This window comes from Globicephala melas, chromosome 12 (genome assembly GCF_963455315.2).
Source record: "Globicephala melas chromosome 12, mGloMel1.2, whole genome shotgun sequence".
NCBI lineage: Eukaryota > Metazoa > Chordata > Mammalia > Artiodactyla > Delphinidae > Globicephala > Globicephala melas.
Window position 1 is genome coordinate 67,856,450 of NC_083325.1, and position 25,858 is coordinate 67,882,307.

At 34.8% G+C, this 25,858-nt stretch overlaps 1 protein-coding gene across 2 annotated transcripts in view; it reads right to left on the reverse strand.

Annotated features, from left to right (window-relative positions):
- Window positions 1-1,663: 1,663 nt before the first annotated feature.
- The window catches only part of PPP1CB (protein phosphatase 1 catalytic subunit beta), a 37,668-nt gene continuing 13,473 nt past the window's right edge, over window positions 1,664-25,858 (reverse strand). For both annotated transcript variants that reach the window (XM_030858054.2, XM_030858055.3), the window contains exons 3-9: window positions 20,577-20,708; window positions 18,038-18,268; window positions 16,064-16,168; window positions 13,881-13,952; window positions 9,355-9,506; window positions 6,458-6,592; window positions 1,664-3,511 (exon numbers count right to left, since the gene is read on the reverse strand). In XM_030858054.2, coding sequence (XP_030713914.1) covers window positions 3,407-3,511; window positions 6,458-6,592; window positions 9,355-9,506; window positions 13,881-13,952; window positions 16,064-16,168; window positions 18,038-18,268; window positions 20,577-20,708 — 932 coding nt within the window. In that variant the 3' untranslated portion in view covers window positions 1,664-3,406. The remainder of the gene's footprint in view (window positions 3,512-6,457; window positions 6,593-9,354; window positions 9,507-13,880; window positions 13,953-16,063; window positions 16,169-18,037; window positions 18,269-20,576; window positions 20,709-25,858) is intronic.

The following is a 25,858-nucleotide window of genomic DNA, read 5'->3' on the forward strand; positions in this document are numbered from 1 at the left end:
CATTAGGTCCATGTAAACTGGAGTTTGATGTTAAATTACACTAAGATTGGAAAATAATGAAATTTTCTTATTAAAAATTTTTTTTCTAATCAGGGGATTTATTTAGAAATTCTGGCATTCAAAAGTACAGGTAAAACTGAACAAGAGATCAAACTTTCTACACTGTATCTAAATTTCACTTTTGTTGAAACATTATAAAGAGAATAAAGATAATAAAACTTTCATCATATACTTATAGGGAATCAATTTATGTTTTATTGAACTGCTGTTGATTTTGCAAGGTACCCTGTCACTTTAAACTCTCTTTAACCACTTTTTAGCTGTTTAAGGAAATTATAAAACACTGAAATCTACTAGCAAAAAAGGGATAGAGTATTTCTACGTGAGGGCACTGGTATAGTCAGGCTATTAAGTGTTTTCTCAGGCACAGCTTTTATTCAAGGATGGATTTACAAGGAAGAGAAGAGGTGGATTGAGTCAGGGCAGCAAGAGTAAAGTAAGCCTATTTTCCTTCTCTAAACACATTTTTAAAGTAAAGATGTGAAAGAAAAAAATTTGTTCTTTTGGTTCAGAAGTTAACAGTTGCCAAGTAGACACAGGAATGTACGTGAACTTATATATGGAGATATACTTAAGTTCCTTGGCTCGATATAACACACTTTTATATACTCTTAAGGGACACATCTCAAGATGCTCCTGGTTTTCCCTTAGACAAATTTTTTTTTTTTTAAGGCCTATTATAACCTCTTCCACTTCCAACCAGCCACATTTTAAACTTTAAAATTCTGCTTGCAGGTATTTTGACTCAACATTTTGAACAAACCTGTCCTGCTGATCATGATTAAAATTGGTCCCTGGGCAAAATTAAAATAATGAATGGTAAAGCTTCAAATGCAATTTGTAGTTGATTCTTTCCATTCAAGAACAGAAATGGACCATAATAATCCATGTGATCATCACATTATCACAGTTATCTAGTGTGTTTAATGACTCTGAATGTCATGACGTTTAGAATAAATATGAATATAGAAAATTATTAAAAATCAGAGGAAAAATGATATAAATTAGCAACAGGGAAGAACAAATTAGTGACACTAGAATTATAGGATATTTTTCTGCTAAGAAAGTTTTATTTATTTCAAGTAGCAGAGTTACCAAGCAAATAATATTTGTAATGAACACATTATAGGAATAGAAGCTGTTAAAGTATTTTAAGACTGCTTGAATAATTTTAAAACATGATAAATTTCTATTCTTCAAATTCAGCGACCAATATTAATTTGCTTAATTAGTGACTATTTTTTTCATATTCAGTACTGACCTGGCTAAATTACTACAAAAACCCAGTATGTAGGATCCAAATTAATGTGTTTTGACTATTACTAAGATTAATAAAAGACTGCCCTGTCTCCTGCCAAAGGTTTATTTTCTAGACCCCCTTCACACTACGCTGATAAGAATACATCTAAAATTCTATTAAAAATTGCTCAACTTACTCTTCAGCTAGGAAGATATTTAAATCACATTAGATAAAAAGCCTGTGTGACCTAACCTAATACATCATATGCAGTACATGGACAATTTTAAAAAAGAACCAATTCAGTATGCGTTAAAAACATTAAAATATTTGAATAAAATGTGTTTAAATGTCTCATTGTAAAGGAAAAAAAAAAGGAATAAAATAACCAGTCAGGCTTCATATCAATTAGACAACTTTTACTAAATGAGAAAACTACATTTAAAATGTGCTTTAAAACAAAATGGAATTAGAAAAAAAAGACATATGCATTTGAAAGAACGTTGCACTGTGCTGAAAATCAAATCTCTTGCAGTAATACAATACGCCAATTCTTAAAACGTAAGTTAACAGAATTCTCAATTTAACAATTTCAAAGACGATATTAAGGTCAAGAATTTCACATCTATGGTAGCACTTATAGAAGGGCATTTATAAATATGATGTCCATCCCTATGAAGCTTACAAATTTGACAACGCTCAATAAAAGCTTTGAGAATCACATCCAAAAGTGTTGCATCCAAAGCATCACAAATCTGTGTCCTGTAAGTTCTCCTTCTAAAATCTTTATGTTGACTTTTCTATTCCTGTCATTTGTTAATACTACCCTTAAAAAAAAAAAGAGAACAGGAAAAGAAATGCTGCAATAAACCCTTGATCATGTACAGAAATTATTGCTACTATAGTTCACTACAAAGCATGTCTATACAATATCATATGAACTTTGATCATGAAAAATCAGAATAAAAATCTTTAGTGACATAAGCCTTACAATCGTATACAACATTCACATGGCAATATTAGACAGTCAAGCACCCAATACCCATAGTTGACAAATGTCCCACTGACCAGCATTCATTTAAATACATCCTTCGTACAGAGGGAGGAAAAAAGAGATAATGTCAGCTTTCCAAGGCTTGTCAAAAAAGGATTCTCATGTTCTGTGGATCTAAAAACAAACAACAACAACAACAACAAAAACCAAAAAACAAAACCAATGCAGGTGAGGGTGTTACCAGAAAGTTAAGCATGCCAAAAAGGTGTTTCGTGCGAATTAAAACCTAAAGCCAAGGTACCACATAATCACATTACCAACTAGTTGGGTATACTAAATGAGCCTTATCTTAAAGTTAAATGAAAATGCTACTGCACAATAGAGCATCAATAAGTTAAAATTAGAGTGCACAAATCCAAATCAGTGGCAATTTCTGTATAAAGCAAAATATTCACTATCAGCTGTAATGTTTGCCCAAACTGATTAAATCACTCGATTGGACAGTTTGCATATTTTTAAAAAATATCTCTAAAATTCCTTTTTACTGTAATGAGGCGTAAGTTTTCTTAGTAAGATCAAACAGGTACATAAGTAAATATGCAATGGAAAATTAAGGTCGATGAATGTCTTTAAAGCTCTTCCCACATTTCACTTTTTAAAATGTCTGGGAAAAAATTTAAAGAATTTACATTATTTTAGCAAAAACAAACAAAACAAAACAAAAACAAGCCCCAAATAATTAAACAACCAAGCAACACTAAAACCACATTACACAGATGGATCATCATGCTTTCATCTGGTTTAACTATCACATCTAGTTTAACTGGGATGCTTTTCAACTTTAAAAACTGTGATACGTGAAGATGTAAATTTAATGGGCAATTCTGAATTTGGATTTAACTTTGTTGAATATTATAACAGAGTATACTTATTACAATACAGTGTAGCACATCTTTCTATTAGAAAAAAATTTAAGATCCTTTACCCGTCTCCTTAAGTTAAAGGTGTGACATCATAAAGGGTGTCAAATGGCTGGATGGTTTTACAGTGCACACTTATATATTATGAAGTATGTCCTTAACAAATCTGATGGTTTCTTTACAGAGTTCCTTTCTTCACCTTTTCTTCGGTGGATTAGCTGTTCGAGGTGGAGTGACGGGACGTCCTGAATTCAGTCCACCATATTGGTACTTAGCTTTCTTTTCAGATGGTTTCAATATCTTAAAGTAAATAATTTAGTAACAATGTTATTTTTTCAAGTACAATAAGTTTAAGGAAATTACTGTTACAATAGTGGGCCTTTCAATAAATGACATCAATTACAAAACTGTAGAAGAAAACAGCAAAGTTCCACAAACATTTCTCACATTTAAAGAGTACAGGAAATGTCTGAATATTGCTATTACTGGTCATTCCATTGATAATTTTAAAATTTTATTTATTTTATTTTTTATTGGCGTATAGTTGCTTTACAAGGTTGTGTTATTTTCTGCTGTACAAAAGCTCAAGTACACAAATCCCTTCAACTACCCAATCCTTAGACTTAAGTATCAAAAAAATTTTCAAATTAGCGTATCTCTATGACGAAGAAAGAATACTAGTTTAAGAGTCAAAACACCTAGGTTCTCATCATAATTCTTCTACTATTTAGAGGGTAATTAGTCACAAACTCTTCAGATCTTAATTTATTATGTGTACACAGATCTTTTATTTTAAAAAAGCTATATTAGATACCATAAAGTTCACCCATTAAAATGTAACAAGTCAACAATTTTTTATATACTTGCAGCTATACAACCACTGCTATAATCTAACATTAGAACATTTTTGTCACCTCAGGAAGAAACCTTGTTCCCATAAGCAATCACTCCCTCCCTATTTCCATTCTCCACTCCCCTAAAACTCCCTTCAACTCCAAGCAATCACTACTTTACCTTCTCTATTGATTTGTCTTTTCTGGCTATTTTAAATAAATGAAACCACACAATGCGTGGTCTTTTGTGACTGGCTTCTTTCACTAAGATAATGATTTTGACGTTGTAGCATATATTAGTCCTTCATTACTTTTTTTTTTTGGCCATGCCATGCGGCTTATGGGATTTTAGTTCCCCAACCAGGGATCAAACCAAGGCCCTTGGCAGTGAGAGTGCAGAGTCCTAACCATTGGACCCACCAGGAAATTCCCAGTACTTCACTACTTTTAATTGCCAAACAATACGCCATTTTATGGATATTCCACATTTTGTTTATTCACTCTTTAGCTAGTGGCCATCTGGGTTATTTCTACCTTTGGCTGTTATAAATAATGCTCCTATGAATATGCATATACATGTATTTGAGTACCTGTTTTCAATTCTTTCAGGTATATACCTAGGAGTGGAATTGCTGGGTCATATAGAAATTCTATGTTTAACTTTTTGAGGAACTGCCAAACTGTTTTGCGAAGCAGCCACACCATTTTCCATTCCCACTATCAATGCATAAGGTTCCAACTTCTCCACATCCTCACCAATACTTGTTACTTTCTGACATTTAAAAATTATGTTTATTCTTCTGGGTGTAAACACAGCTTTAATCTACATTTCAGGTAGAGAATTTCAGTATTTACATAAAAAACGTGTAGAAAAGATTCATAAGCATTTTTATTCACAGTGTCATAGTGCCCCGGTGGGGCGGGGGCGGGATATATTAATACAACTCCATTATGGCAACTGTTGAAGGATAAGGCCTGGTTACTATGTTTAAACTGAAAATGAGAAATCAAACATTTAGCATTCAAGTCTACTAACTGATAGAAACAAACCCCTTCTACATTTAAAAAGAGAAATACAGTGTGTGATATTAAGGACATAAAATAACCTTTGCAAAAAGCTAAGTATTAAAGTGACTTAAGTCCATGAACAAGAATGATTTTAAGGAGCACACTAAAGTTAAAGCTGGTCTCTCTCTCTTTTTTTTTGCGGTACGTGGGCCTCTCACTGTTGTGGCCTCTCCCATTGCGGAGCACAGGCTCCGAACGCGCAGGCTCAGCGGCCATGGCTCACGGGCCTAGCCGCTCCGCGGCATGCGGGATCTTCCCGGACCGGGGCACGAACCCGTGTCCCCTGCATCGGCAGGTGGACTCTCAGCCACTGCGCCACCAGGGAAGCCCTGGTCTCTTTTTAAAATGTAAATGTCTCTATGTTCACTAAATTGATACTTTAAGATTATTTGGAAAATTTTTCTTAGGTAAATATTCTACATTATTTTAATCGAAGTTCATAATATAACTCTCTCCACTCAACGCCTGTCCTACCTATTCATCTTGCAGAAGAAAACAAAATCTAAATTATTCACTGAATTTACATTCTTTTAGTAGGTAAGCCACTATCTAAGGATTCATACAGGAATTTAACAATTTAAACATCTGCATCAAGAATGACTGACACGACTCAGGTTTCCTAAAACTCTAATTATGGGTTATATACCAAAAAGACTGGAGCGTTTGTGAATGAAAATAGAAATCTCTAAAGGAGTCTATGAGTGATTTTACTTCTGAACAAAACTGATTTTCTATACTAACTGAAGGGAAGAACACAATCTGAAAGAAAATTCTTCTGACAATAGTTTAAATTAGATTTCTAGTTGTTAAAACCTTTTGGTTACCAAAGGGGAAAAGGGGTGGCGGAGGGATAAATTAGGAGTTTGGCATTAGCGGATTCAAACTACTATATATAAATTAGATAAACAACAAGGTTCTACTGTATAACACAGGGAACTATATTCAATATCCTGTAATAAATCACAATGGAAAAGAATATGAAAAAGAATACATATATATGTATAACTTAATCACTGCTTTACACCAGAAACTAACACAACATTGTAAATCAACTATACTTCAATTAAAAACAAAAGAGGGGCTTCCCTGGTGGCGCAGTGGTTGAGAGTCCGCCTGCCAATGCAGGGGACACGGGTTCGTGCCCCGGTCCGAGAAGGTCCCACATGCCGCGGAGCAGCTGGGCCCATGAGCCATGGCCGCTGAGCCTGTGCGTCCGGAGCCTGTGCTCCGCAACAGGAGAGGCCACAACAGTGAGAGGTCCGTGTACCGCAAAAAACAAAACACACAAAAAAACAAACAAAAAAAGAGATTTCTAGTTGTTCAAAGTTTATATATTATATCATACCTGAAATGAACACATCAAAGTTTCATCCACACTCATCATTCCACCAGCATTATCAAACTCGCCACAGTAATTTGGGGCTGAAAATAGGGTTACCAATTGTCGCTTAGCAAAGAATTCATATCCATCTTCCACCACCTGGCAAAGAAAAAGTCAAAAGAAAAAACACACTTATTTATGTGTTCTTTGAAATTCTCAACCATTAATACTAATTAAGATTAATGTGACAAATACCTGAAAAACAAAACAAAACCCTGTTTTGTTTTGGAAGCTTGATTTTTGTTCCACTTTCTAATTTCCTATTAGTATTACATAGCCACACACTGAAAACTTTTACTAAGTTGAGCTTACTGTACACAGATCACGCTACAAAAAATTAGCTGCCTATAGATTACACTTCTTTGTGTGTAACTCTTTTCCTTAATGATTTAACATGACTTCTAGAATCTGTTGTCAATTCCTGAGTGAACTAAACAATTTGTGTTTCCCAGTCTACAGATTTGAGAGGTATGCAATGACATGTAAATATTTTCTATTTATTTTTAGTAGGCAAGAATACTTTCTAAAGTCTTCTAGGTATTCTGATTAAGCAAAATTATCCTACAATACTTGGAGAAAGCACTTCCACAATTATTTACATTTTTATATAATTCCTACTTTAGTATCAGGTACATGTGCCGGTTGTTATTACCTCATGGTAAAATTTAGATATTAACCTTTTCTGTTAAGCCTCTGTCCACCTTATCTACTCCAGCTCAGCATACTGCTTGGCACTCAGTATGTCCTTTTAGTTCTTAGTTTGCTCGTTCACTTGTTTATTTATTCACGTATTTACTAAAAGAACAGGGTTTTAAAAAAAGGAAATATCTGTAGTTTGTGTTGTTTCCCATCATAAATCTCTTAATTTTAGAAACAGTAAGTTTGAAAATAAGCAGAACAGGATTTTGGAGGTGTCTAGAAAAAGATCATGCAAACTAAGGTAGTTCAGTAACCTGACTTTTAAAAATCATCACTATTTCTGAAAAGACAAATGAATAGAGACCTATAGCTGAAAAAACTGATTATCAGTGGATATTTCATTAGGAAACTCAGCAACTCTGCCCTGTTATCTTGTGGAAGACTTATTTTAATTTACCTAAACTATAAATACAATGTTCACTGATTAAAAAATATGCCAAAAGCAAAGGATTTGGGGACATAACTTCACTTAATTGAACTAGGAAATTTTAATAGAAAAAAAGGCATTTGATATACAACATGTGCAGAAAATGAGAGGCCTGTCATCTTTGTTATCACATAGGATCACATAAAGAAGGCAGAAGTAGTCAAGGGTTATGGGGAGCAAGACCACAGAAAAAAGGGGAGTACTGTAGAATAGCATATAATTAACAAATTTTGCCTTAACGAAGAAATAACAAGGAATCTTTAAGTATTATACTTACAAATTTCAAATAATTAAAAAAGTAGCAAAAAAAGATTTTAAAAAATGCTTTTCAATGTATTTTAAATTAGTTATGTTCTAGAGAGCATGAGGACTTGATATATTGTTAAAATAAGCTTTTGTTAACAAACACTAATTACATGTTACAATATGTCAGTAAATTCACAAGGCAGTGGATATTCAAAGGCCAACAAGTCACAATTCTCTCCTTAAAGAGTATATAATCTGGGCTTCCCTGGTGGCGCAGTGGTTGAGAGTCCACCTGCCGATGCAGGGGACACGGGTTCGTGCCCTGGTCCAGGAAGATCCCACATGCCGCGGAGCGGCTGGGCCCGTGAGCCATGGTCGCTGAGCCTGTGCTCCGCAATGGGAGAGGCCACAACAGTGAGAGGCCCGCGGAGTATATAATCTATCGGTGAAGGACAAAAAACCCCCAAATACGCCTAAATTGTACATGTATTTTTTTTCAATGAAAATTCAAATATACACAAAACTAGAGAGAGTTCAATAAACTCCCATTTACTCACCAACCTGATTCAATAATTATCAAGACTTTGCTACATTTATTTCATTTATCCACCCCCGCTTTTCTCTGCTGATGTATTTTATTTTTTTAACATCTTTACTGGAGTATAACTGCTTCACAATGGTGTGTTAACTTCTGCTTTAAAACAAAGTGAATCAGCTACACATATACATATATCCCCCTATCTCCTCCCACCCTCCTTATCCCACCCCTCTACATGGACACAAAGAACTGAGCTGATCTCCCTGTGCTATGTGGCTGCTTCCCACTAGCTATCTATTTTACATTTGGTAGTGTATATATGTCCATGCCACTCTCTCATTGCTTCCCAGCTTACCCTTCCCTCTCCCCGTGTCCTCAAGTCCATTCTCTATGTCTGCATCTTACTTTTGTTATTTTAAAACAAACCTTAGATACATCATCTTACCCTATATACTTGAGGAGGCATTTTGAAAAATATGGACATCCTTCTTACATAGCAATATGTATCATCACAGAGCTAAAACAATTAACAACAACTCCTTGATATCTAATACCTAGCCTATAATCGAATTTCCCCAATTGTCTCTTTACAGTGTGGTTTGTTCTTATCAAAATCCACACAGTTCATTTGATTTTTATCTATAATATGTAACTATCATATTAAAATGGGGTCAAATATTTCTAGAAAGCTTCAGACAAGAACTGAAAAATTTGTTAGTATTGCAGTACACTACAAAAATATATTCCTTTGAAACCTTTCCCCTTAGAGGGTGAGAAAGGGTTAACTAATCATTAGATTGTTAATTGTGAGATCAAGGTATAGGCTTTACCTCTTCTACTGCTTTCCTTGTATAATTAGCTTTCTTGGACCTCAATTTCCTCAAAAATAAAAGGAGTACACCTGGGTGAAGTTAATAAATATCAAAACATCCAAGTTTTATTATTTCATACCTGATGAGCTCGACAAATCAAGTCTAAATCATGACGATTCAGAAATTTACTGACTACATCAGCTCCAAAAGTGAAGGAAACACCACGATCATTTTCTCCCCAACCTTGCACATCCTTATCTGGGTCAGACCACAGCAAATCACAGAGCAACCCTTTAAAGAATAAAAACACAGCAATGAAAAAACAAAACAAAATTTATAAAATAAAGTATATCTACATCACATTTGTTCTCCTGTCCTCTTACCCTTTAATAATAGTAATAATCACTTGCCCCCTAGTATCCCAGCCTATCAAACTTAGCCATTTTTTGTTAAAGTAACCATGCAAATACAACTGTGCCCGACTTAAAGCAGTACTCGCCAACCCTTTCCACAGATAAGACATGTGTGCATGGCTCACTCTAAAGCATATATTGGAAAAGGTTGTCCGTCTTTTGTCTATAGTTTCTCTGTACGGATAACCAATTGAGCCAGTAGCATTTCCTGAATAGTTCATCCTTTCCTTACAGAGCTAACTATCCTGTTTCTGGTGCTGTAGTCTATTCCATTAATCTACTTTATTTAACACTGAGCCAATAACACACTAGAGCTTTTAAATAAATCTTCCTATTTGGTAGGCCTACCCCCTGCTTAATATTTTTCTTCAGGATTGTCTTGGTTACTTTTAATCCTTTGTTCTTCCACATATAAACCTCTGAATCAGTCTGTCAAATTCTGTAGACCTAATCAAGATTTCATTGGAACTAATTTGATCTATAGATCAATCTGATGGAAGAAAACATTTTCTACAAAGGCCTGGAGGATTTAAATAAAGTATATGGAGGAACAAAATCAGATCCTTGACTTTAGAATGTTTTGGGCTTAAAAAAAAGAGGTCAGAGCTAAAAATATTTATCTAAGTATCTTCATCTTACTAATAGTAGTGTAAATCTTAGAAGGGACTGAGACCATCTTGGGAATGTAAAGTAAGAAGACCAGTAAATGAACAGGAATCAAACACTTAATAAGCAGGCAGAGAAGGAATGAGCAAAAAGTATTGGGAAGGAATAGTCAAAACAAAAGGAAGAGATTAGAATAGTAGGATCTCCTGAAAGGGTAAGAATTATCTAGAAGTAGGAAATGGTTAAGTGTCAAGTACAATGAACAAGTGGATTAGGACAAAAACCTATGCTATTTACAATTAGATTACTAGACCATAATGAAAGCAATATCTTGATGGTTGAGGGGAAGAGAGAGGGTAAAGTCAAGTTGTAGTGAGATTAAGAAAGGGTGGATTTTGAGATGGTAATATTTAGTTTTCTAAGAACTATGGTACTAAGGGAAGACTGTTTTAGAATGAGTCAGCTTTAAAGTTTTTTTTGATAATCCATATACCTCATAATATAGCTTATCACGAAAGGAGATCTTCATTTTGAGTCACAGTACAGCTTATCTTGATAGGGGAAGTATCTAAAACACCCTGTAGAAATCGTGGCAATGCACGCTTAATTTCTATCATTATTTCCTAAACTCCTGTCATGATGTTTTAAGAAATCCACCAGCATACAAAATCCATTGGGATGGTCTCAGTTTAAAAGCTCTTTCTGGTCTCTAAAGAATCAGAAGCTGATTCTTTAAATACACACACACACTGCTCTATAATGCTCATACTTTCCAGTCCGTTTCCACAGAAGAAGCAGTGAGGTCAAAATATTATTCTATAATTTTAATGTGACAATAAAACTAGAATGTAGTTGCTTTTGGAATTATCTGGAAAATGCAACAGCCTAGATGCGTACAAAATCAAATAACTGTAGCAGTAACAATGTGGCGTTCCTTAATCTTAATGGATTGAGACAAGAATCTCAGAGTCAAGGTTCAATGTTTATAATCCAATCCCTAATGAATAAGCAATATAATCATTAGGCTATTGTCTCAAAAAACATAATTTATAAATTAAATTTCTAAAGATTACAGAGAATATGAAAGCTCAAAATGACTGTTTTTAGCATCTCGGAAACTTCCCATTAAAATATGATAAAAAGAGAAACCTAACGTGCCATCCTTGAAACTGATTTATGTCTGAACTATACCAACAACAGAAACTCTGAAGATGGTATCACTTGATATTTATATTGTATCTTATTTTAAATAAATACCCTATTATTTAAATACTAGTTTCTATTAGGTTTGGTCAAATATATTCTATAATTATAATCAAAATCTGGAAAAATGCATGTTTTCTTTTTATAATCAATACAAAAACATCGTGTCACTCAAGTAAGTTATGAGACAACTTACTGCAATATGCAGTATGTTGGTGGCTTATTGATAATAGAGGACCTATACAACTGTTTATAACGGTTGCTTTATAGTCATGAGTAGCATTCTGAGTGGTATCATTACACTTGCAGTATACTTTAGTACACTGAGTAAAACAGTACAATCACACTTGAAAACAAGCAACCAGATGCATGTTATTAACAATCCAATTTAGAGGTTTAGCCATGATTTACTCAGGCACTGGTTCACAAATATTTTTTAATGCTTACTTTTCTATAGTCTTTGGATCTTAAGAGTGGGAAATGAAGTTAGTACCATCCAGCCCAACCCTATTTGATGAATAATCAATTCTCCTTTACAAAATTACCAATAAATAATTCTCTTATCAGTAAGCTAAAAGACCTTTCCCCTCCATATATATATAATGTTCCTAATGTATAATAGGATTTCTAGACCCTATGGCGCTCTAGGCGATCCTCATTTTAGATATTAGTTTGTTGAGAACTGATGAATACAATAGGTATACGGTGGGTCTGACTACACAGATAACGGGACAATTAATTCAATAATGTAAGTTTTTTTTTAAAGCCTGGTAGAAACTGAGCGAAAGGGCAATTTTGCTTTTGTTAATGCTTTTAATAGTATGACAGTGTGACATAAAAAAATACTTTTGGTCTTTGTTCCCATTCCTGGCACAAAGCTAAAACCCTTGGAATTTCCTGATAGAAATGTCTTGTTGTTCATAAGGAGCCTCCTTTTCATCACACCTGAGTTTAGGCTAATGAGGGGACCTAGGTGGATTGGGAGGGACCCAGAAACTTCACCATGGGACCCAGTCAGCACAAAGACCAAACACATGGTTAGAGAGTTAGAACTTTCAGCCCTCCCACTCCGTACCCGCCACCTCTGGGGAGGGGTGAGAGTGGAGGGCTAGAAACGAAGTTCTATAAAAACCCCTGAACAACTAGATTTGGGTAGCTTCCAGGTTGGTGAACACGCTGATGCCAAAGGGTGTGGAAGCTGTTCACCTACCAACACGGGGCTCTCCCCATACCTTTGCCCTGTGTATCTCTTCCATGTGGCTGTTCCTGAATTTGTATCCTTTATAATAAACTGGTACATGTCTAAGTAAAGCATCTGAGGAAGTGGTTGTGGGAACCTCTGAATTTGTAGTCTGCCAGGCAGAAGTGTGGTTCTCCTGGAGACCCCACTTGAGGCTGGCATCTGAAGTGGGAGCAGAATTGTGGAATGGAGCCCTTAACCTGTGGGGTCTGGGCTAACTTCAGGGGTTAGTGTCAGAATTGAAATGAACTGCCAGATACCCACATGGTTTTGGAGAATAGGCTGTGGTATGGAAAAACTGCACACACTGGTTGTCAGAAAATGTCACACAGAAAGGTACTGATGTTTTAAGCAAAAGTTGAACTGAGGAAACAACACACTAACTGCATTCAATTCACAGGTCTTCATGGTATTTTATGATATGAACACCGTAATCAGTACATATACCAGTACTCAAATATGAATAATTATCCTTTAAAAGCCAACAGAAAAGTCAGGGTAAGTGGCAACTGTACCTAACATTTATTTATAAAATTACATTAGGCTTATTTGTTAATCAACACAGCAATTTATCCTCAGTTGGAACTTATTTGCTTCTGTTTTATTTGCTTTACTGAAAATCTGAAAGTTATTCTCAATATCTGCATAGTCAATTTGCATATTTTTTTCACATAAATGTTCACAATTTTCATAACATTAACCACACATCTCTAGAGCCTTCTGTCTCACGAGCCTTAAGAGCTCTAAAACTTTGAAATATGGATGATACAGAAAATAACAGAAAACTACTAGATAAAGTAAAAGAAGGTAATTGTAACCTTGGTTAAGAAAGACTATTTTAATTTAAAAACTTTCGACTAATTTTTAACAACTGTTTGAAGAACATAACCAATGTTGATATGAATAAAGGAATTTAGAAAGACTGGAAGGTAAGGGGACTCAATAGCAGAACTTTTGTGAAAAGTAAGTTTGACAGAACCATATTATGGTTATATATAAAATTTAAAACTTCTGTACTTTGGAGTATTAGTGGAAAGTGAAATATTTTGTATTATTCCAAGTAATCTGTAGTTAGTTTATTGACTATAAAAAAAGCTCTATTATTTATTACACAATACAATCCTACTTCCATTAAATATAATTAAGTTCAAATATGCCAACATTTTACATTAAATATTGATTAAACTTCTCTATATACTTAACCTGTATCAGGGACATCAGTGGGTCTCATAATTCTCCGAATCTGCTCCATGGATTGCAAGTCTGGTGACAGTCCTATAAATGAAAAGATGACTCAGAGTACTGACATTGGAAAAATTTTCACTCAAATAAAAAGCATTTAATCAAAGTAGATTTACTATGTGAAATTAAAGATACTTCAAGTGTTCCTTTCAATGTTATCTTTAATATATTGGGTTATTAAATAGAATCCCACTTTGATACAACAGAACATTACCATTAGGTCTTCTCCATTTTTCCCTACCAGAGGAATAAAACTTTTCATTTCAAAAGATTTTTCAAGGGGAAAAAAATCCTACCACTCTTCTTTCTTTCCAATCATTCCCTGCTCTTCATAGGTACGCACTCAATTCCAATCCTTCCTACTAAGAAGTTTTGCCACTTCTTACCACTTAAACATGTTTACTTAAAGTGCTCACCATGTCCCATTAAGACCTTCCTACATCCCACTCCAACATGCTCAATTTCTTACATAAAAGCATAACTGTTGATCAGAAAGATAAACAAAAAGCACATGAAAATACTTAGAAATCTTTTAAGTAACCTAGTATTTCTCTTTGGTAGACAATTCAAGTCTCACATTCCATATTCAATATTCATATTGCTACATGTCTATTCTTTTTTTTAAAAAAATTTTTATTGGAGTATACTTGATTTACAATGTTGTGTTAGTTTCAGGTGTAGAGCAAAGTGAATCTGTTATACATATATCTCTTTTTTTTTTTTTTTTTTTTTTGGTACGCGGGCCTCTCACTGTTGTGGCCTCTCCCGTTGCGGAGCACAGGCTCCGGACGCGCAGGCTCAGCGGCCATGGCTCACGGGCCTAACCGCTCCACGGCATGTGGGATCTTCCCAGACCGGGGCACGAACCCATGTCCCCTGCATCGGCAGGCTGACTCTCAACCACCGTGCCACCAGGGAAGCCCCAACTACATTTCTATTCTTAACTATACTAATGTGCAAGAGCTATAATTTCTTCCATGTTTAGTATCTACTGTAAAATGTTTCAATTAACATAGTAAATTATGTCCTATCAGAAAATAAACAATTATTACCTCAAGCGTAGATAAGTTCATCAATCTGTCTTTTAGCATTTTTCTACCTTAATTCTTCCTGCACACAGATGAAAAACTAATTTTCTTATAGTATTTTCATTAAACTATCTCCCTGTACAAAAACCCAATATGGCTATTAAACCATTCAAAAAACTCCTTTGCTCAGTGTTCAAACCTCCATAATCTGATCCCATCATTCCCCATATATATTTGACATTCTAGTTAGGCCAGTCCTCACACATTCCTTCAACTAGAAAGACTGTCTCAAGTCCTTTTCACCTCCAAAACCCATGCCTCCATAAATGTTTGCCCAACAATTCTCTACCTTTCCTGACTTTTCACTATAATTACTGTCTCAACAAATACACATAATTAAATTCCTTTCATTACTCAATTATCTGTTTTGAAAATGTTTTATCAATAGGTTTTAAATGCCTCAAGATAGCCAGATCATACACTATCTATATATTTGCACGGCATCTAGCCAAGTGCTAGACACATGTTAGTTTTTCAAATGAACTTTCATATATTCAAGGTTATTTAACACGTCATACAGAATAATTTATCATAGTACTAAAAAATTATTTTTAGGACTAAAGCAGACATATTACATAAAACCTAGAACTCTTGGCATGTGAGAACATTAAACATTGAGTTTAATATTATATATATGTTATATTTATATATTTATTTATATAACATAAATATATTTAGTATTATATTTGGATTCTGATGAAAAGTATTTAATAAAGATGGGAAAATGGTCATGATCCTCTCATTTTTACTGATAGTAGAGGTATCCTTCTGTCAAAACTGAGGCAAAGGAAAGACATTTTTTCAAGCAAAACTCTGGTTTATCCTCATATGTGAAATTCTTTAAAGACAAGTACTAAATTTGCATTTTCATTATGTAAATAACCACAAATTTCTAGTTATTAAAAGACATTTTAGCCATGTTTCAAACAGTTTTAATCACTTGAGTTTTCAAATAAGCACTGCTTTGTTTTTCCACAGCATCTCAATTATTATAGGCCTTTTCTAAATAATGGAAGAAAAAGAAGAAAAACCCATAAGGTGAATTTATTAGTCTACCTCCATGACAACAGAAGATCTTCTCATCCACAATGGCAGCTATAGGCAGACAGTTGAAACAATCAGTGAAGGTCTTCCACAATTTAATATTAAACCTTCGTTTGCCTATAAAAAGGACAAGGAATAGAATAAATCTAAAACTGTTCTCATTAGTTATCTAACAGCAACAGACTTATGAATGATTCCAATTTTATGTTTATTTAGCACTTGTTTTTTCTATAATGAGTGTGACTTGTATACTTTTAAAAAGGTAATAAATATAATAAACATTCAGCACCTTCAGTAAAATTACAAAGACTACAAATATAGTGCCAGGTGTTTTATGAAACACTTTTGCCTTTTAAGGTCACTATAATATAGCAACTTTGAAACAATCTAATCGACTATTAGTTTAATTTTCCGTTCAAAATGTTAAATACCTAGCCAAGTAAGTAAGCAGAAATGAAAAGGGTGCCTCTGGAGACTGTCCGCTTTAACTCTAGTGCACTGGTAACACGGCATAAACTTACTGCCAAGAAAGGAGAATTTCCAGGTGCTTAACTGGCATTCACTTCTGAGTAAATTTTTACTTGGCACCATAGTAAGTATAAGTAGAGACACAAAGGCTATAATTTTCCTGGAGTCTAGCATAAAGAGCTACAACAAGCACAATCTCAAGTGCACGTTCACCTTTTTGGAGTTACTTGATTTTTCTGAATTTGGCAGTAACTTGCAACAACTAACCCAACGGAGGGATAAAAAGACACAAAGCACTAATTTCCTATGCTTTTATGCCATAACCTGCCCCTCAATGAACAAGTATAACTCAAAGTGTTTACAAGCTGCTCTCAACATACATTTCATTTGATGTCACTTCTATCCTTGAGGATATTCAAGTCCATATTTTATCCTTTAATAATATACCTCTATTTCTAATGTAGCTTTAGAAAAGTGGTTGCAGCTTGATGTACTACAATCCACTTCCTGTCTACTGGTCTGATTTAAACAACTGAAACCGTTAACAGTACACGTTAGAAATAAAAATGCAATATGTAAAATCAAATACAAAATCACTCCCACTAGAATGTAAACTCCATAAGAATAGAGATCATCTCTCTTGAGCACTGCTGCATTCCCAGTATTTAGAATAGTACCTGGCATATAATACATCCTCAAACATTTGTCAAATAAACGATTACATGAATCAAGAAGATAGGGGTTCTAAAAGAACTCTACCATAATTAAGGATGGAAAAAAGCAAAAAGCGATTCTAATGGAGAATTCAGCATTAAAAAACAAAATTCAATTTGAAAATCATTGTTAATTGGTTCCAAATTTAATTAACCAAACATGTTCATTCACTCCCACACTCTAACAAAACCAAAACACCAAAGTCAAATGTAGTAGGGTAATTCAGTAATTAACACTTGGAAACACTACCACACAACAGCGAATCAGTGATTTCTTACTGATGAAAAAGAGTACAACAAAATAAGGACATCCAGAGTATTCAATATCCTTATCTCTCTAGTTTTACAGGCACAGATTAAAATTCCAATAAACTTCAACTTTTAAATAATTTTATAGAACTTCTCAATATTCTTTGTGACACAGGGTCAATAAGAGTTTCTGTCATATCACAAGAAAGTTGAGAGTTAAAACCTTAATGGAGACTAGAAAACCACAGGCTACTGTCTATAGTGACCTCTGTTCCACTTGGATATTTTTACTATACAAACTAATTATAAGAGGGCCTTTCAGCTGAGTAAGCTGCAATTAACCTGAAACAACATGACCAAGGAGATCCCCAGGAACCAATTTAATTAATAACATGTTTCCCAGTTTTAGGTTCCTCTTTTATGTAAGGCTCTCTTCTTGGGCTTCTGTTTGACAGACCACATTTTTAAAAACTCTGAATTGAAGGAACTCTTTTGAAATGGAAAACTATTAAGGAATTTTTCCTTTAATAAGAAATAAGCTTTTATTTTTACTTACATTCATCATAGAATCCATAAATGCGATTGATGCTAGCACACTCATGGTTTCCTCTTAAGAGAAAGAAGTTCTCGGGATATTTGATTTTATAGGCCAACAGCAAACAAATGGTTTCCAAAGACTGCTTTCCTCTGTCCACATAATCTCCTAAGAAAAGATAGTTGGCTTCTGGGGGGAAACCTCCATATTCAAATAATCGCAGTAAATCTGTATACTGTCCATGAATATCTCCTAAAAATAGAAAAAAACAGTTTTAGAAAATTTATGGTTACTGTGGTACACAGACAGCTTCTATGAAATGATTCTCAATGTTTATACCCTTATGTAATCCTCTTCTCTTGAATGTGGGCCGTAGCTAGTGACTTACTTCTAACAAAGAGGATACAGCAAAAGTGAGATGGGCTTTCACTTCTGAGATAAAGTTACAAAAAATTGTAACTTCCCATCTTGCTTGCACTCTCTCTTGCCTTCTCTCATGCTGGATGATGAAGCCACCTAATGGAGAAGCACATCTGGTAAAGAACTAAAGGAGGCCTTTGGTCAACAACTCATTAGGAACTGAGGTCCTCAGTCCATTGGCCCATAAGGAACTGAATCCTTTCACAATTGAGCCCTGAGATGACTGCAGGCACAGATGACACCTTAACAGGCTGTGAGAGACTCAGACCCAAAGGACCCAGCTAAGCTGTGCCTGAATTCTTAACCCACAGAAACTATGAGATGATAAATTAATGTTGTTAAGCCACAAAGTTTTGGGATAATTTGTTATGCTAATACAGTTACACTATCTGGTAGTTTAACTTAGGTTCACTTTTTTATACCTAGTAGTGAGCAAACAGCAAAAACTTAGAAATATTTAGTATAAATAACTTCTACTACCTTCAAATTATTCCTGTATTAAAGCATTTGAGTATCTTGTTGAGAATATGACTCACTTTAATTTTAAGATGACATAATTTGCTTCATTTCCACAAAATTTCAACTACCACCTCTTACAGGTGATACTCTAAGCTAATTAATTTATTCAACATTTACTTAGTTAGTATCTCTTAATGGCTACGCACTGTATAAAGGAACACCAAGTACATGACTTAATAAGCCACATAAGAGGAAAAAAGTATTTAAAGAGCACACTATGCATCTGCAGGTTACATGGTGTGAATGTGGATCACTAAAAAACATGCAGGGGAATGAAAAGGTCTGCATATAGCAAATAATCCTTGATTGAACAAAAGCTGATGGTTAAGTTCATAAAAGCTAAGTGACAAATACTAACAGTTACTAGAAGAAAAACTGCACTATCAAACCAAAAGTCAGTGTAATACAGCATTTATACCACTTCCCACGTTATGTGAACTACAGAAAAATGCTTTCTGTGCCAACAGTTTTTCTAGCTTTAACAATGCAATCAAACTGGGACGAAGTGAGAGAGTGGCATGGACTTATATCTACTACCAAATGTAAAACAGATAGCTAGTGGGAAGCAGCCGCACAGCACAGAGAGATCAGCTCGGTGCTTTGTGACCAGCTACAGGGGTGGGATAGGAAGGGTGGGAGGCAGATGCAAGAGGGAGGAGATATGGGGATATACATATATGTATAACTGATTCACTTTGTTATAAAGCAGAAACTAACACACCATTGTAAAGCAATTATACTCCAATAAAGATGTTTAAAAAAAATGCAATCACTCAACTAATTTTTTTTTTGGCAGTACACAGGTCTCTCACTGCTGTGGCCTCTCCCGTTGCGGAGCACAGGCTCCAGATGCACAGGCTCAGCAGCCATGGCTCACGGGCCCAGCAACTCCGCGGCATGTGGGATCCTCCCGGACCGGGGCACGAACCCATGTCCCCTGCATCGGCAGGTGGACGCTCAACCACTGCGCCACCAGGGAAGCCCCAGGTTAACTTTAACTAAGGTTAAAGTTTTAGTTTTTGGCCAAAAGCCACTGTAAGATTTGAAAGATCAAATACAAATTGTATAAAGTTATATAATCTTCAAAATAAATTAAAATGATCACATCTAAGTTAGAAAACCACGGATATTGCCATACTGACCTCCGAAATTCTATACCTGTTTTTTCTAACCAGTGTACTGGCATGCCCTTTCTCCAGATCCTAGACAACAATGGATATCAATTTTTGACATTTTTTTTTCAATCTGATCAGAGTTCCAGATTTATTTTTAAATTGCATTTCACTGATTACTGGTGAGGCTGAGGATCTTATGTTTACTGGCCACTTGAATTTCTTCTACAATCTGCCTCCACCCCTTAAATTTTATCGTATTACCTTTTTCTTGTTTCTAAGAACGCTTTATATAGTGTGAACAGCAATCTCTTAATCTGTTGTATATACAGCAAACATGTTCTTCTTGTCTCTAACTTGTCATTTTATAAAAGTCTCAATTTCTATAATTTAATGTAATAAAACCTAGCAATCCTTTTTTTAACAAAAATTTTTAGGTGTTTCCTCAATCATCTTCAATGTAAATATAGGATTCAAGAGACTGTTTCCTACTTTACCCATTTACATACCACAAATTTTCAGTGGCGCTTCCAATTCCAAAAGAATAGGCTGGCTGAGAAAGATCTCCCGAGACTTGATACATAAGCCCCGAACTTCTGCTTCAGTCATCTGCACAATCTTTCCTGGACGACATCCTCGTACTGGTAAACAATAAACAAAATGGTCAGTTTTCTAAAATTTATCCATAAAATAATAATTCTTAAAAAGGAGTCATGCCCATATTTTGAAGATCAGAAGAGTCACGTAGGCAGCAAACTACCAGATATCCTGTTGTGTCCTATGGCTGACAGTAAGGCTGACAGTAAGGTTATTCCATGACCTCTGGCTCTTCTCTATCTCCACTGTTGTGGTTTCTGAGGCTCCTCAAAGCTGCTGCCATGGAAATGCGGTCTTCTTTGTTCTCCAGTGGCCAACTTAAAGCCTCACAGCCCAAGTGACTAAGACTCATTAATTAATATGGTTCTCAGTAACTTCTGGGATGGAGTGGGGAGGAATGGTCCATGGGTAGTTCCTTATTTGCCCTACTGAACTCAACAATCATTTCCTCTCATCATTACCTTCTCCACTGGCTCTTTCTCTTTAGATACACTGCTAGCTCCCATTCTATCTCATTTTAAAAAGGAAACAGAGACTATACTTCTATATACTCCTATCATTTCCCATTTACAATTAAGTCCATGAATTTCTTGCTAAAAATTGCTGATTCCTTTGTCAGGCTGAGAGAGGCTTAAAAAAAAAAGTCGTCCCCCCCCCCCGTCAAAGCCTATTCGTGTATATATTCCATAAGCATAGTAATATATAAGTAACAAGGAGGAAACAGAGCCAATGTTGAAATGTGTTTTAAGCAAATATGACAGTTAATAAGATCATCTCTGAAATTCAAAACAATTATCAGCAGAACTGCCTTTATTATAAGAACTTAGCATAACTTCTACATTAGTACTAGTTCTCAAACATCAATTACCTACTTCCCATAAACATCTGAATTTTTTTAAGATGAAAAAAACACATCTAACTTTGTATCTTCCACTAAGTATCTAGAATACTAGCTTAGATTCAATGCTCTGCAATAGGAATAATTCTTAATCTTGGTATGAAATTTTTAAAAATTTATTTATTTATTTGGCTGCATTGGGTCTCAGTTTATCAGTCAACTGATAAAAAGGAATAAATCAAGGCCGCCCGTTGAGCATCTTTTCACGTGCCCGTTGGCCATCTGTATATCGTCTTTGGAAAAATGTCTATTCAGGTCCTCTGCTCATATTTTAATTAGGTTTTTTTTTCATGTTAAGTTGTATGAGTTCACTTTTATCCATAAAGATATCCAACTGATTTAGCACCATTTATTGTAAAGATCATCCTTTCTCCACTGAATTGCACGGCTAACTTGGTAGAAAAATTAGGTGACCATACATGAATGGGTCTGTTTCTAAACACTCTACATAGTCCGTTAACCTTTTTATTTTTACATCAGTATTACGCTATTTTTTTTTTTTTTTTTTTTAGTTGTGGCATGTGGGATCTAGTTTCCTGACTAGGGATCGAACCCAGGCCCCCGGCTTTGGGAGTGCGGAGTCTTAGCCACTGACCACCAGGAAGTCCCAGTACTATGCTATCTTAATTACTATAGTTTTTAATAAAGTCTTGGTATCAGGTAATATAATCATTCTCATTTTGTTAAGATTTCCTGGGCTAATCTAGGTCCTTTTGCATTTTCAAATATGTTTTAAAACTGGCTTGTCCCTTTCAACCCTAACTTGTTTTAACTGGGAATGAATATGTAAGTCTAGGGAGAATTGATACCTTAACAATACCGAGTCTTCCAATCCACGAACATAATATTTCTCCTTTATTTAGGTTGTCATGTTTGTCTCAGCACTGTTTTACAGTTTTTAGTGTGGCAGTCTTGCAAATTTTTCATTAAATTGATGGGAGGTGAGGGGCACTGATACTGTAAATGTGTTTTCTTATTTCATTTTCCAATTGTTTAATATTAGCATATAGAAATAACGGATTTTTGAAAACCGACTTTACTTCCTATTCTAACAGTTTATACATTCCTTTGTAGTTTCCAAATATATACAATCATGTCAGCTGTGAAAAGCCAGTTCTACCTCTTTTCCAATCTTTACATCTTTTATTTTCCTTCCTCACTGAATTGACTAGGACCTCCAGGACAATGTTGAATAGAAGTGGTGCTAATGGTCTTCCCTGTCTGGTTCCTGAACTTGGAGGGAAAAACATTCTATTATTTCACCATTAAGTATGATAGCTATAATTTTGTACATACTCGACTAGTTTGCTAAGAACTTTTATCATGAAGAGTCTTTAAACTTTGTCAAATACACTATCTCATTGAGATAATCATAATTTCATCCCCTTTATTCTGTTAATACGACTTATACTGATTGTGCTGAACTTGGATTCCTAGAATAAGCCCCACCAAATCATGACATTATCTTTCTTGTATATTGCAAGATTCAATTTGCTAATATTTTGCCCAGGATTTTTGTGGCTATATTCCTGAGAGATAATGGCCAGTAATTTCCTTTCCTTGTTATTTATCAGATTTTGGTATTAAGGTTGTGCTAGCTTAAGAAATCAAGTTGGGAAGTGTTACCTTTTTTTTTATTTTCTGTATGAGACTTTATACAATTGGTAAAATTTCTTCTTTAAATGTTTAGGCCACCAGTGAAACCATCTGGGTCTGGAATTTTCTTTTTGAAAAGTATTCTAAGTACAAATTCATTTTCTTTAACAGATACTAGACTATTCGGGTTTTCTATTCCTTGTGTCAGTTTGCCAAGGTTAGTTTTTCATCTAAATTATCAAATTTATTAGCATTAAGTTATTTAGAATCTTATTATGCTTAAAATACATATATTTAAAACTTTTCTCTGAACCATCTGAGAATAGACTGCATACATCATGCTCTTTTACCCCTTAATACATCAGTATTATTCCCTGATAGTATCTCTTACACAGCCACAATACAAGTTATCAGATTCAGGGAATTTAATATTTATACAAATCTTTAATCTGAAGAATGTACTAAAGGGACTTCCCTGGTTGCGCAAATCTGCCTGCCAATGGAGGGGACACGAGTTCAAGCCCTGGTCTGGAAAGATCCCACATGCTGCAGAGCAACTAAGCCCTTGCGCCACAACTACTGAGCGTGCGGTCTAGAGTCTGATAGCCAGAACTACTGAGCCCACGTGCTGCAACTACTAAAGCCCATGCACCTAGAGCCTGTGCTCCGCAGCAAGAGAAGCCACCGCAATGAAGCCAGGCAATGAGAAGCATGTGCACTGCAACGAAGACCCAACGCAGCCAAAAATAAATAAATATATAAAAAAGTTAAAAAAGTTGAAAAAAAATAAAGAATGTACTACAATTTTAGTAACTGTCTCCATCATGTCTTTTACAGCATATTCTTCCCTAGTACAGAATTCAATCCAGGATTACATTATTGCATTATTTGTTCAATCTTTTTAGTCTCCTTTAATAGTGGTATCTCCTATATCTTTTTCTTTTTTTTTTTTTTGCGGTACGCAGGCCTCTCTCTTCTGTGGCCTCTCCCGTTGCGGAGCACAGGCTCCGGACGCGCAGGCTCAGCAGCCATGGCTCACGGGCCCAGCCACTCCGCGGTATGTGGGATCTTCCCGGATCGGGGCACGAACCCGTGTCCCGTGTATCAGCAGGCAGACTCTCAACCACTGCGCCACCAGGGAAGCCCTCCTATATCTTTCTTGATACTGGTAAATTTAAAAAAAATTTTTACATTATCAGTCTTTCTAAGTGGTTATCAATTTACCAATCTTTTCAAGGATTTCATTTTTAAAAAAAATCATACATCTTTTTATTTGATTTCTGCTCTTATTTTTATTATATCTTTCCTTCTACCTTTTTTGGTTATAATTTATTCTTCTGTTGTCTTGAAATAGTTTAATGTTCAGCCTTTTTTTCTAATATATACATTTAAAGCTATATGTATCCCTCTAAGCACTGCTTTTAGCTGTAACTGTAAAAGTTTTAACACATATTTTCACTATTATTTAGATCAATGTATTTTGTAACTTTCACTGTTATTTCTTCTTTAGCCAATAAGACATGTGAAAGTATTTACATTACTTAATTTCTAAATACCTGAGGATTTTCCAATTATATGCTATTGATTTCTAGCTTATTACCAATGAATTCAGAGAACATATCTGAGATCTCTCCTTTCTTTCAAATTTAGAGATTTGCTCTATGGTACAGTATATTTTATTAAGTGTCCATACATACTTGAAAAGTATGTAATATCCTACAGTTGCTGGGTAAAGCATTCCATGTGTATCAATTTTACTGTGTTGTTTAAATCTTCTAGATCCTTGCTGATTTTTTTTCTTGTTTATTAGTTACTGAGAAAGGTGCATTAATCTACTATGGTTGTAGTTTTGTCTATTTCAAACTTTTCGTTCTATCAACTTTTCCTTTTTGTGTTTGTGACCTATATTATTACATACCTAAAAAATTTAAGATTGTTATATCATCCTGTTGAATTTATTCCTTTAAATTGTGCAATGCTCTTCTTTCCCTCTAGCGATTCTTCTTACCTTACAGTCTTTTTCTGGCATAAATATATAGCCGACTCAGTTTTCTTTCGGTTAGTATGTGCATAATGTAGTTTCCTCATTCTTTTACTTACCCATCTGTGCCCTTAAATTTAAAATATGTCCCTTGTAAACAGTATATGGTTATGTCTTCTGAGCTTTGTCTGGAGTGTTTGCTCCTCTCACATTTACCATAATCACTGGGAAAACTGAGTTGAAGTACACCATCCTGTCGTTTGTTTTGTCTCATCTGTTTTTTATTCCTTTCTCTTTTCTTACATTTCTTTGGAGTAATTGCTTATCTTTTATTATTCCATTTTCTCCTCTATTAGCTCTTTAGTTATATATTCTTTTTCTTTTGGCGCTTACTCTAGAGATAACATATGCACTTGTGACTGATTTACCACTCTCCAGACTTTTGCTCTACAGCTGTCATATACTGCTCCCATATATTTTAAACCCCACAAGTCACAATTATTTTAAACAGTCCTAATTTATATTTATACACATTTATTCTTATTGCTATCTTTCATTTCTTTCTGCAGTTCTGTGCTTTTATGTGTGATCATTTTCTTTCAACATGAACTTTCTTTAGCATTTTTTAGTGCCATCTATTATCAATAAATTTTCTTAGTTTTAGTCTATCTTTATTTTGCCTTCACTTTTGAAGCATATGCTCACTACATTTAGAATTG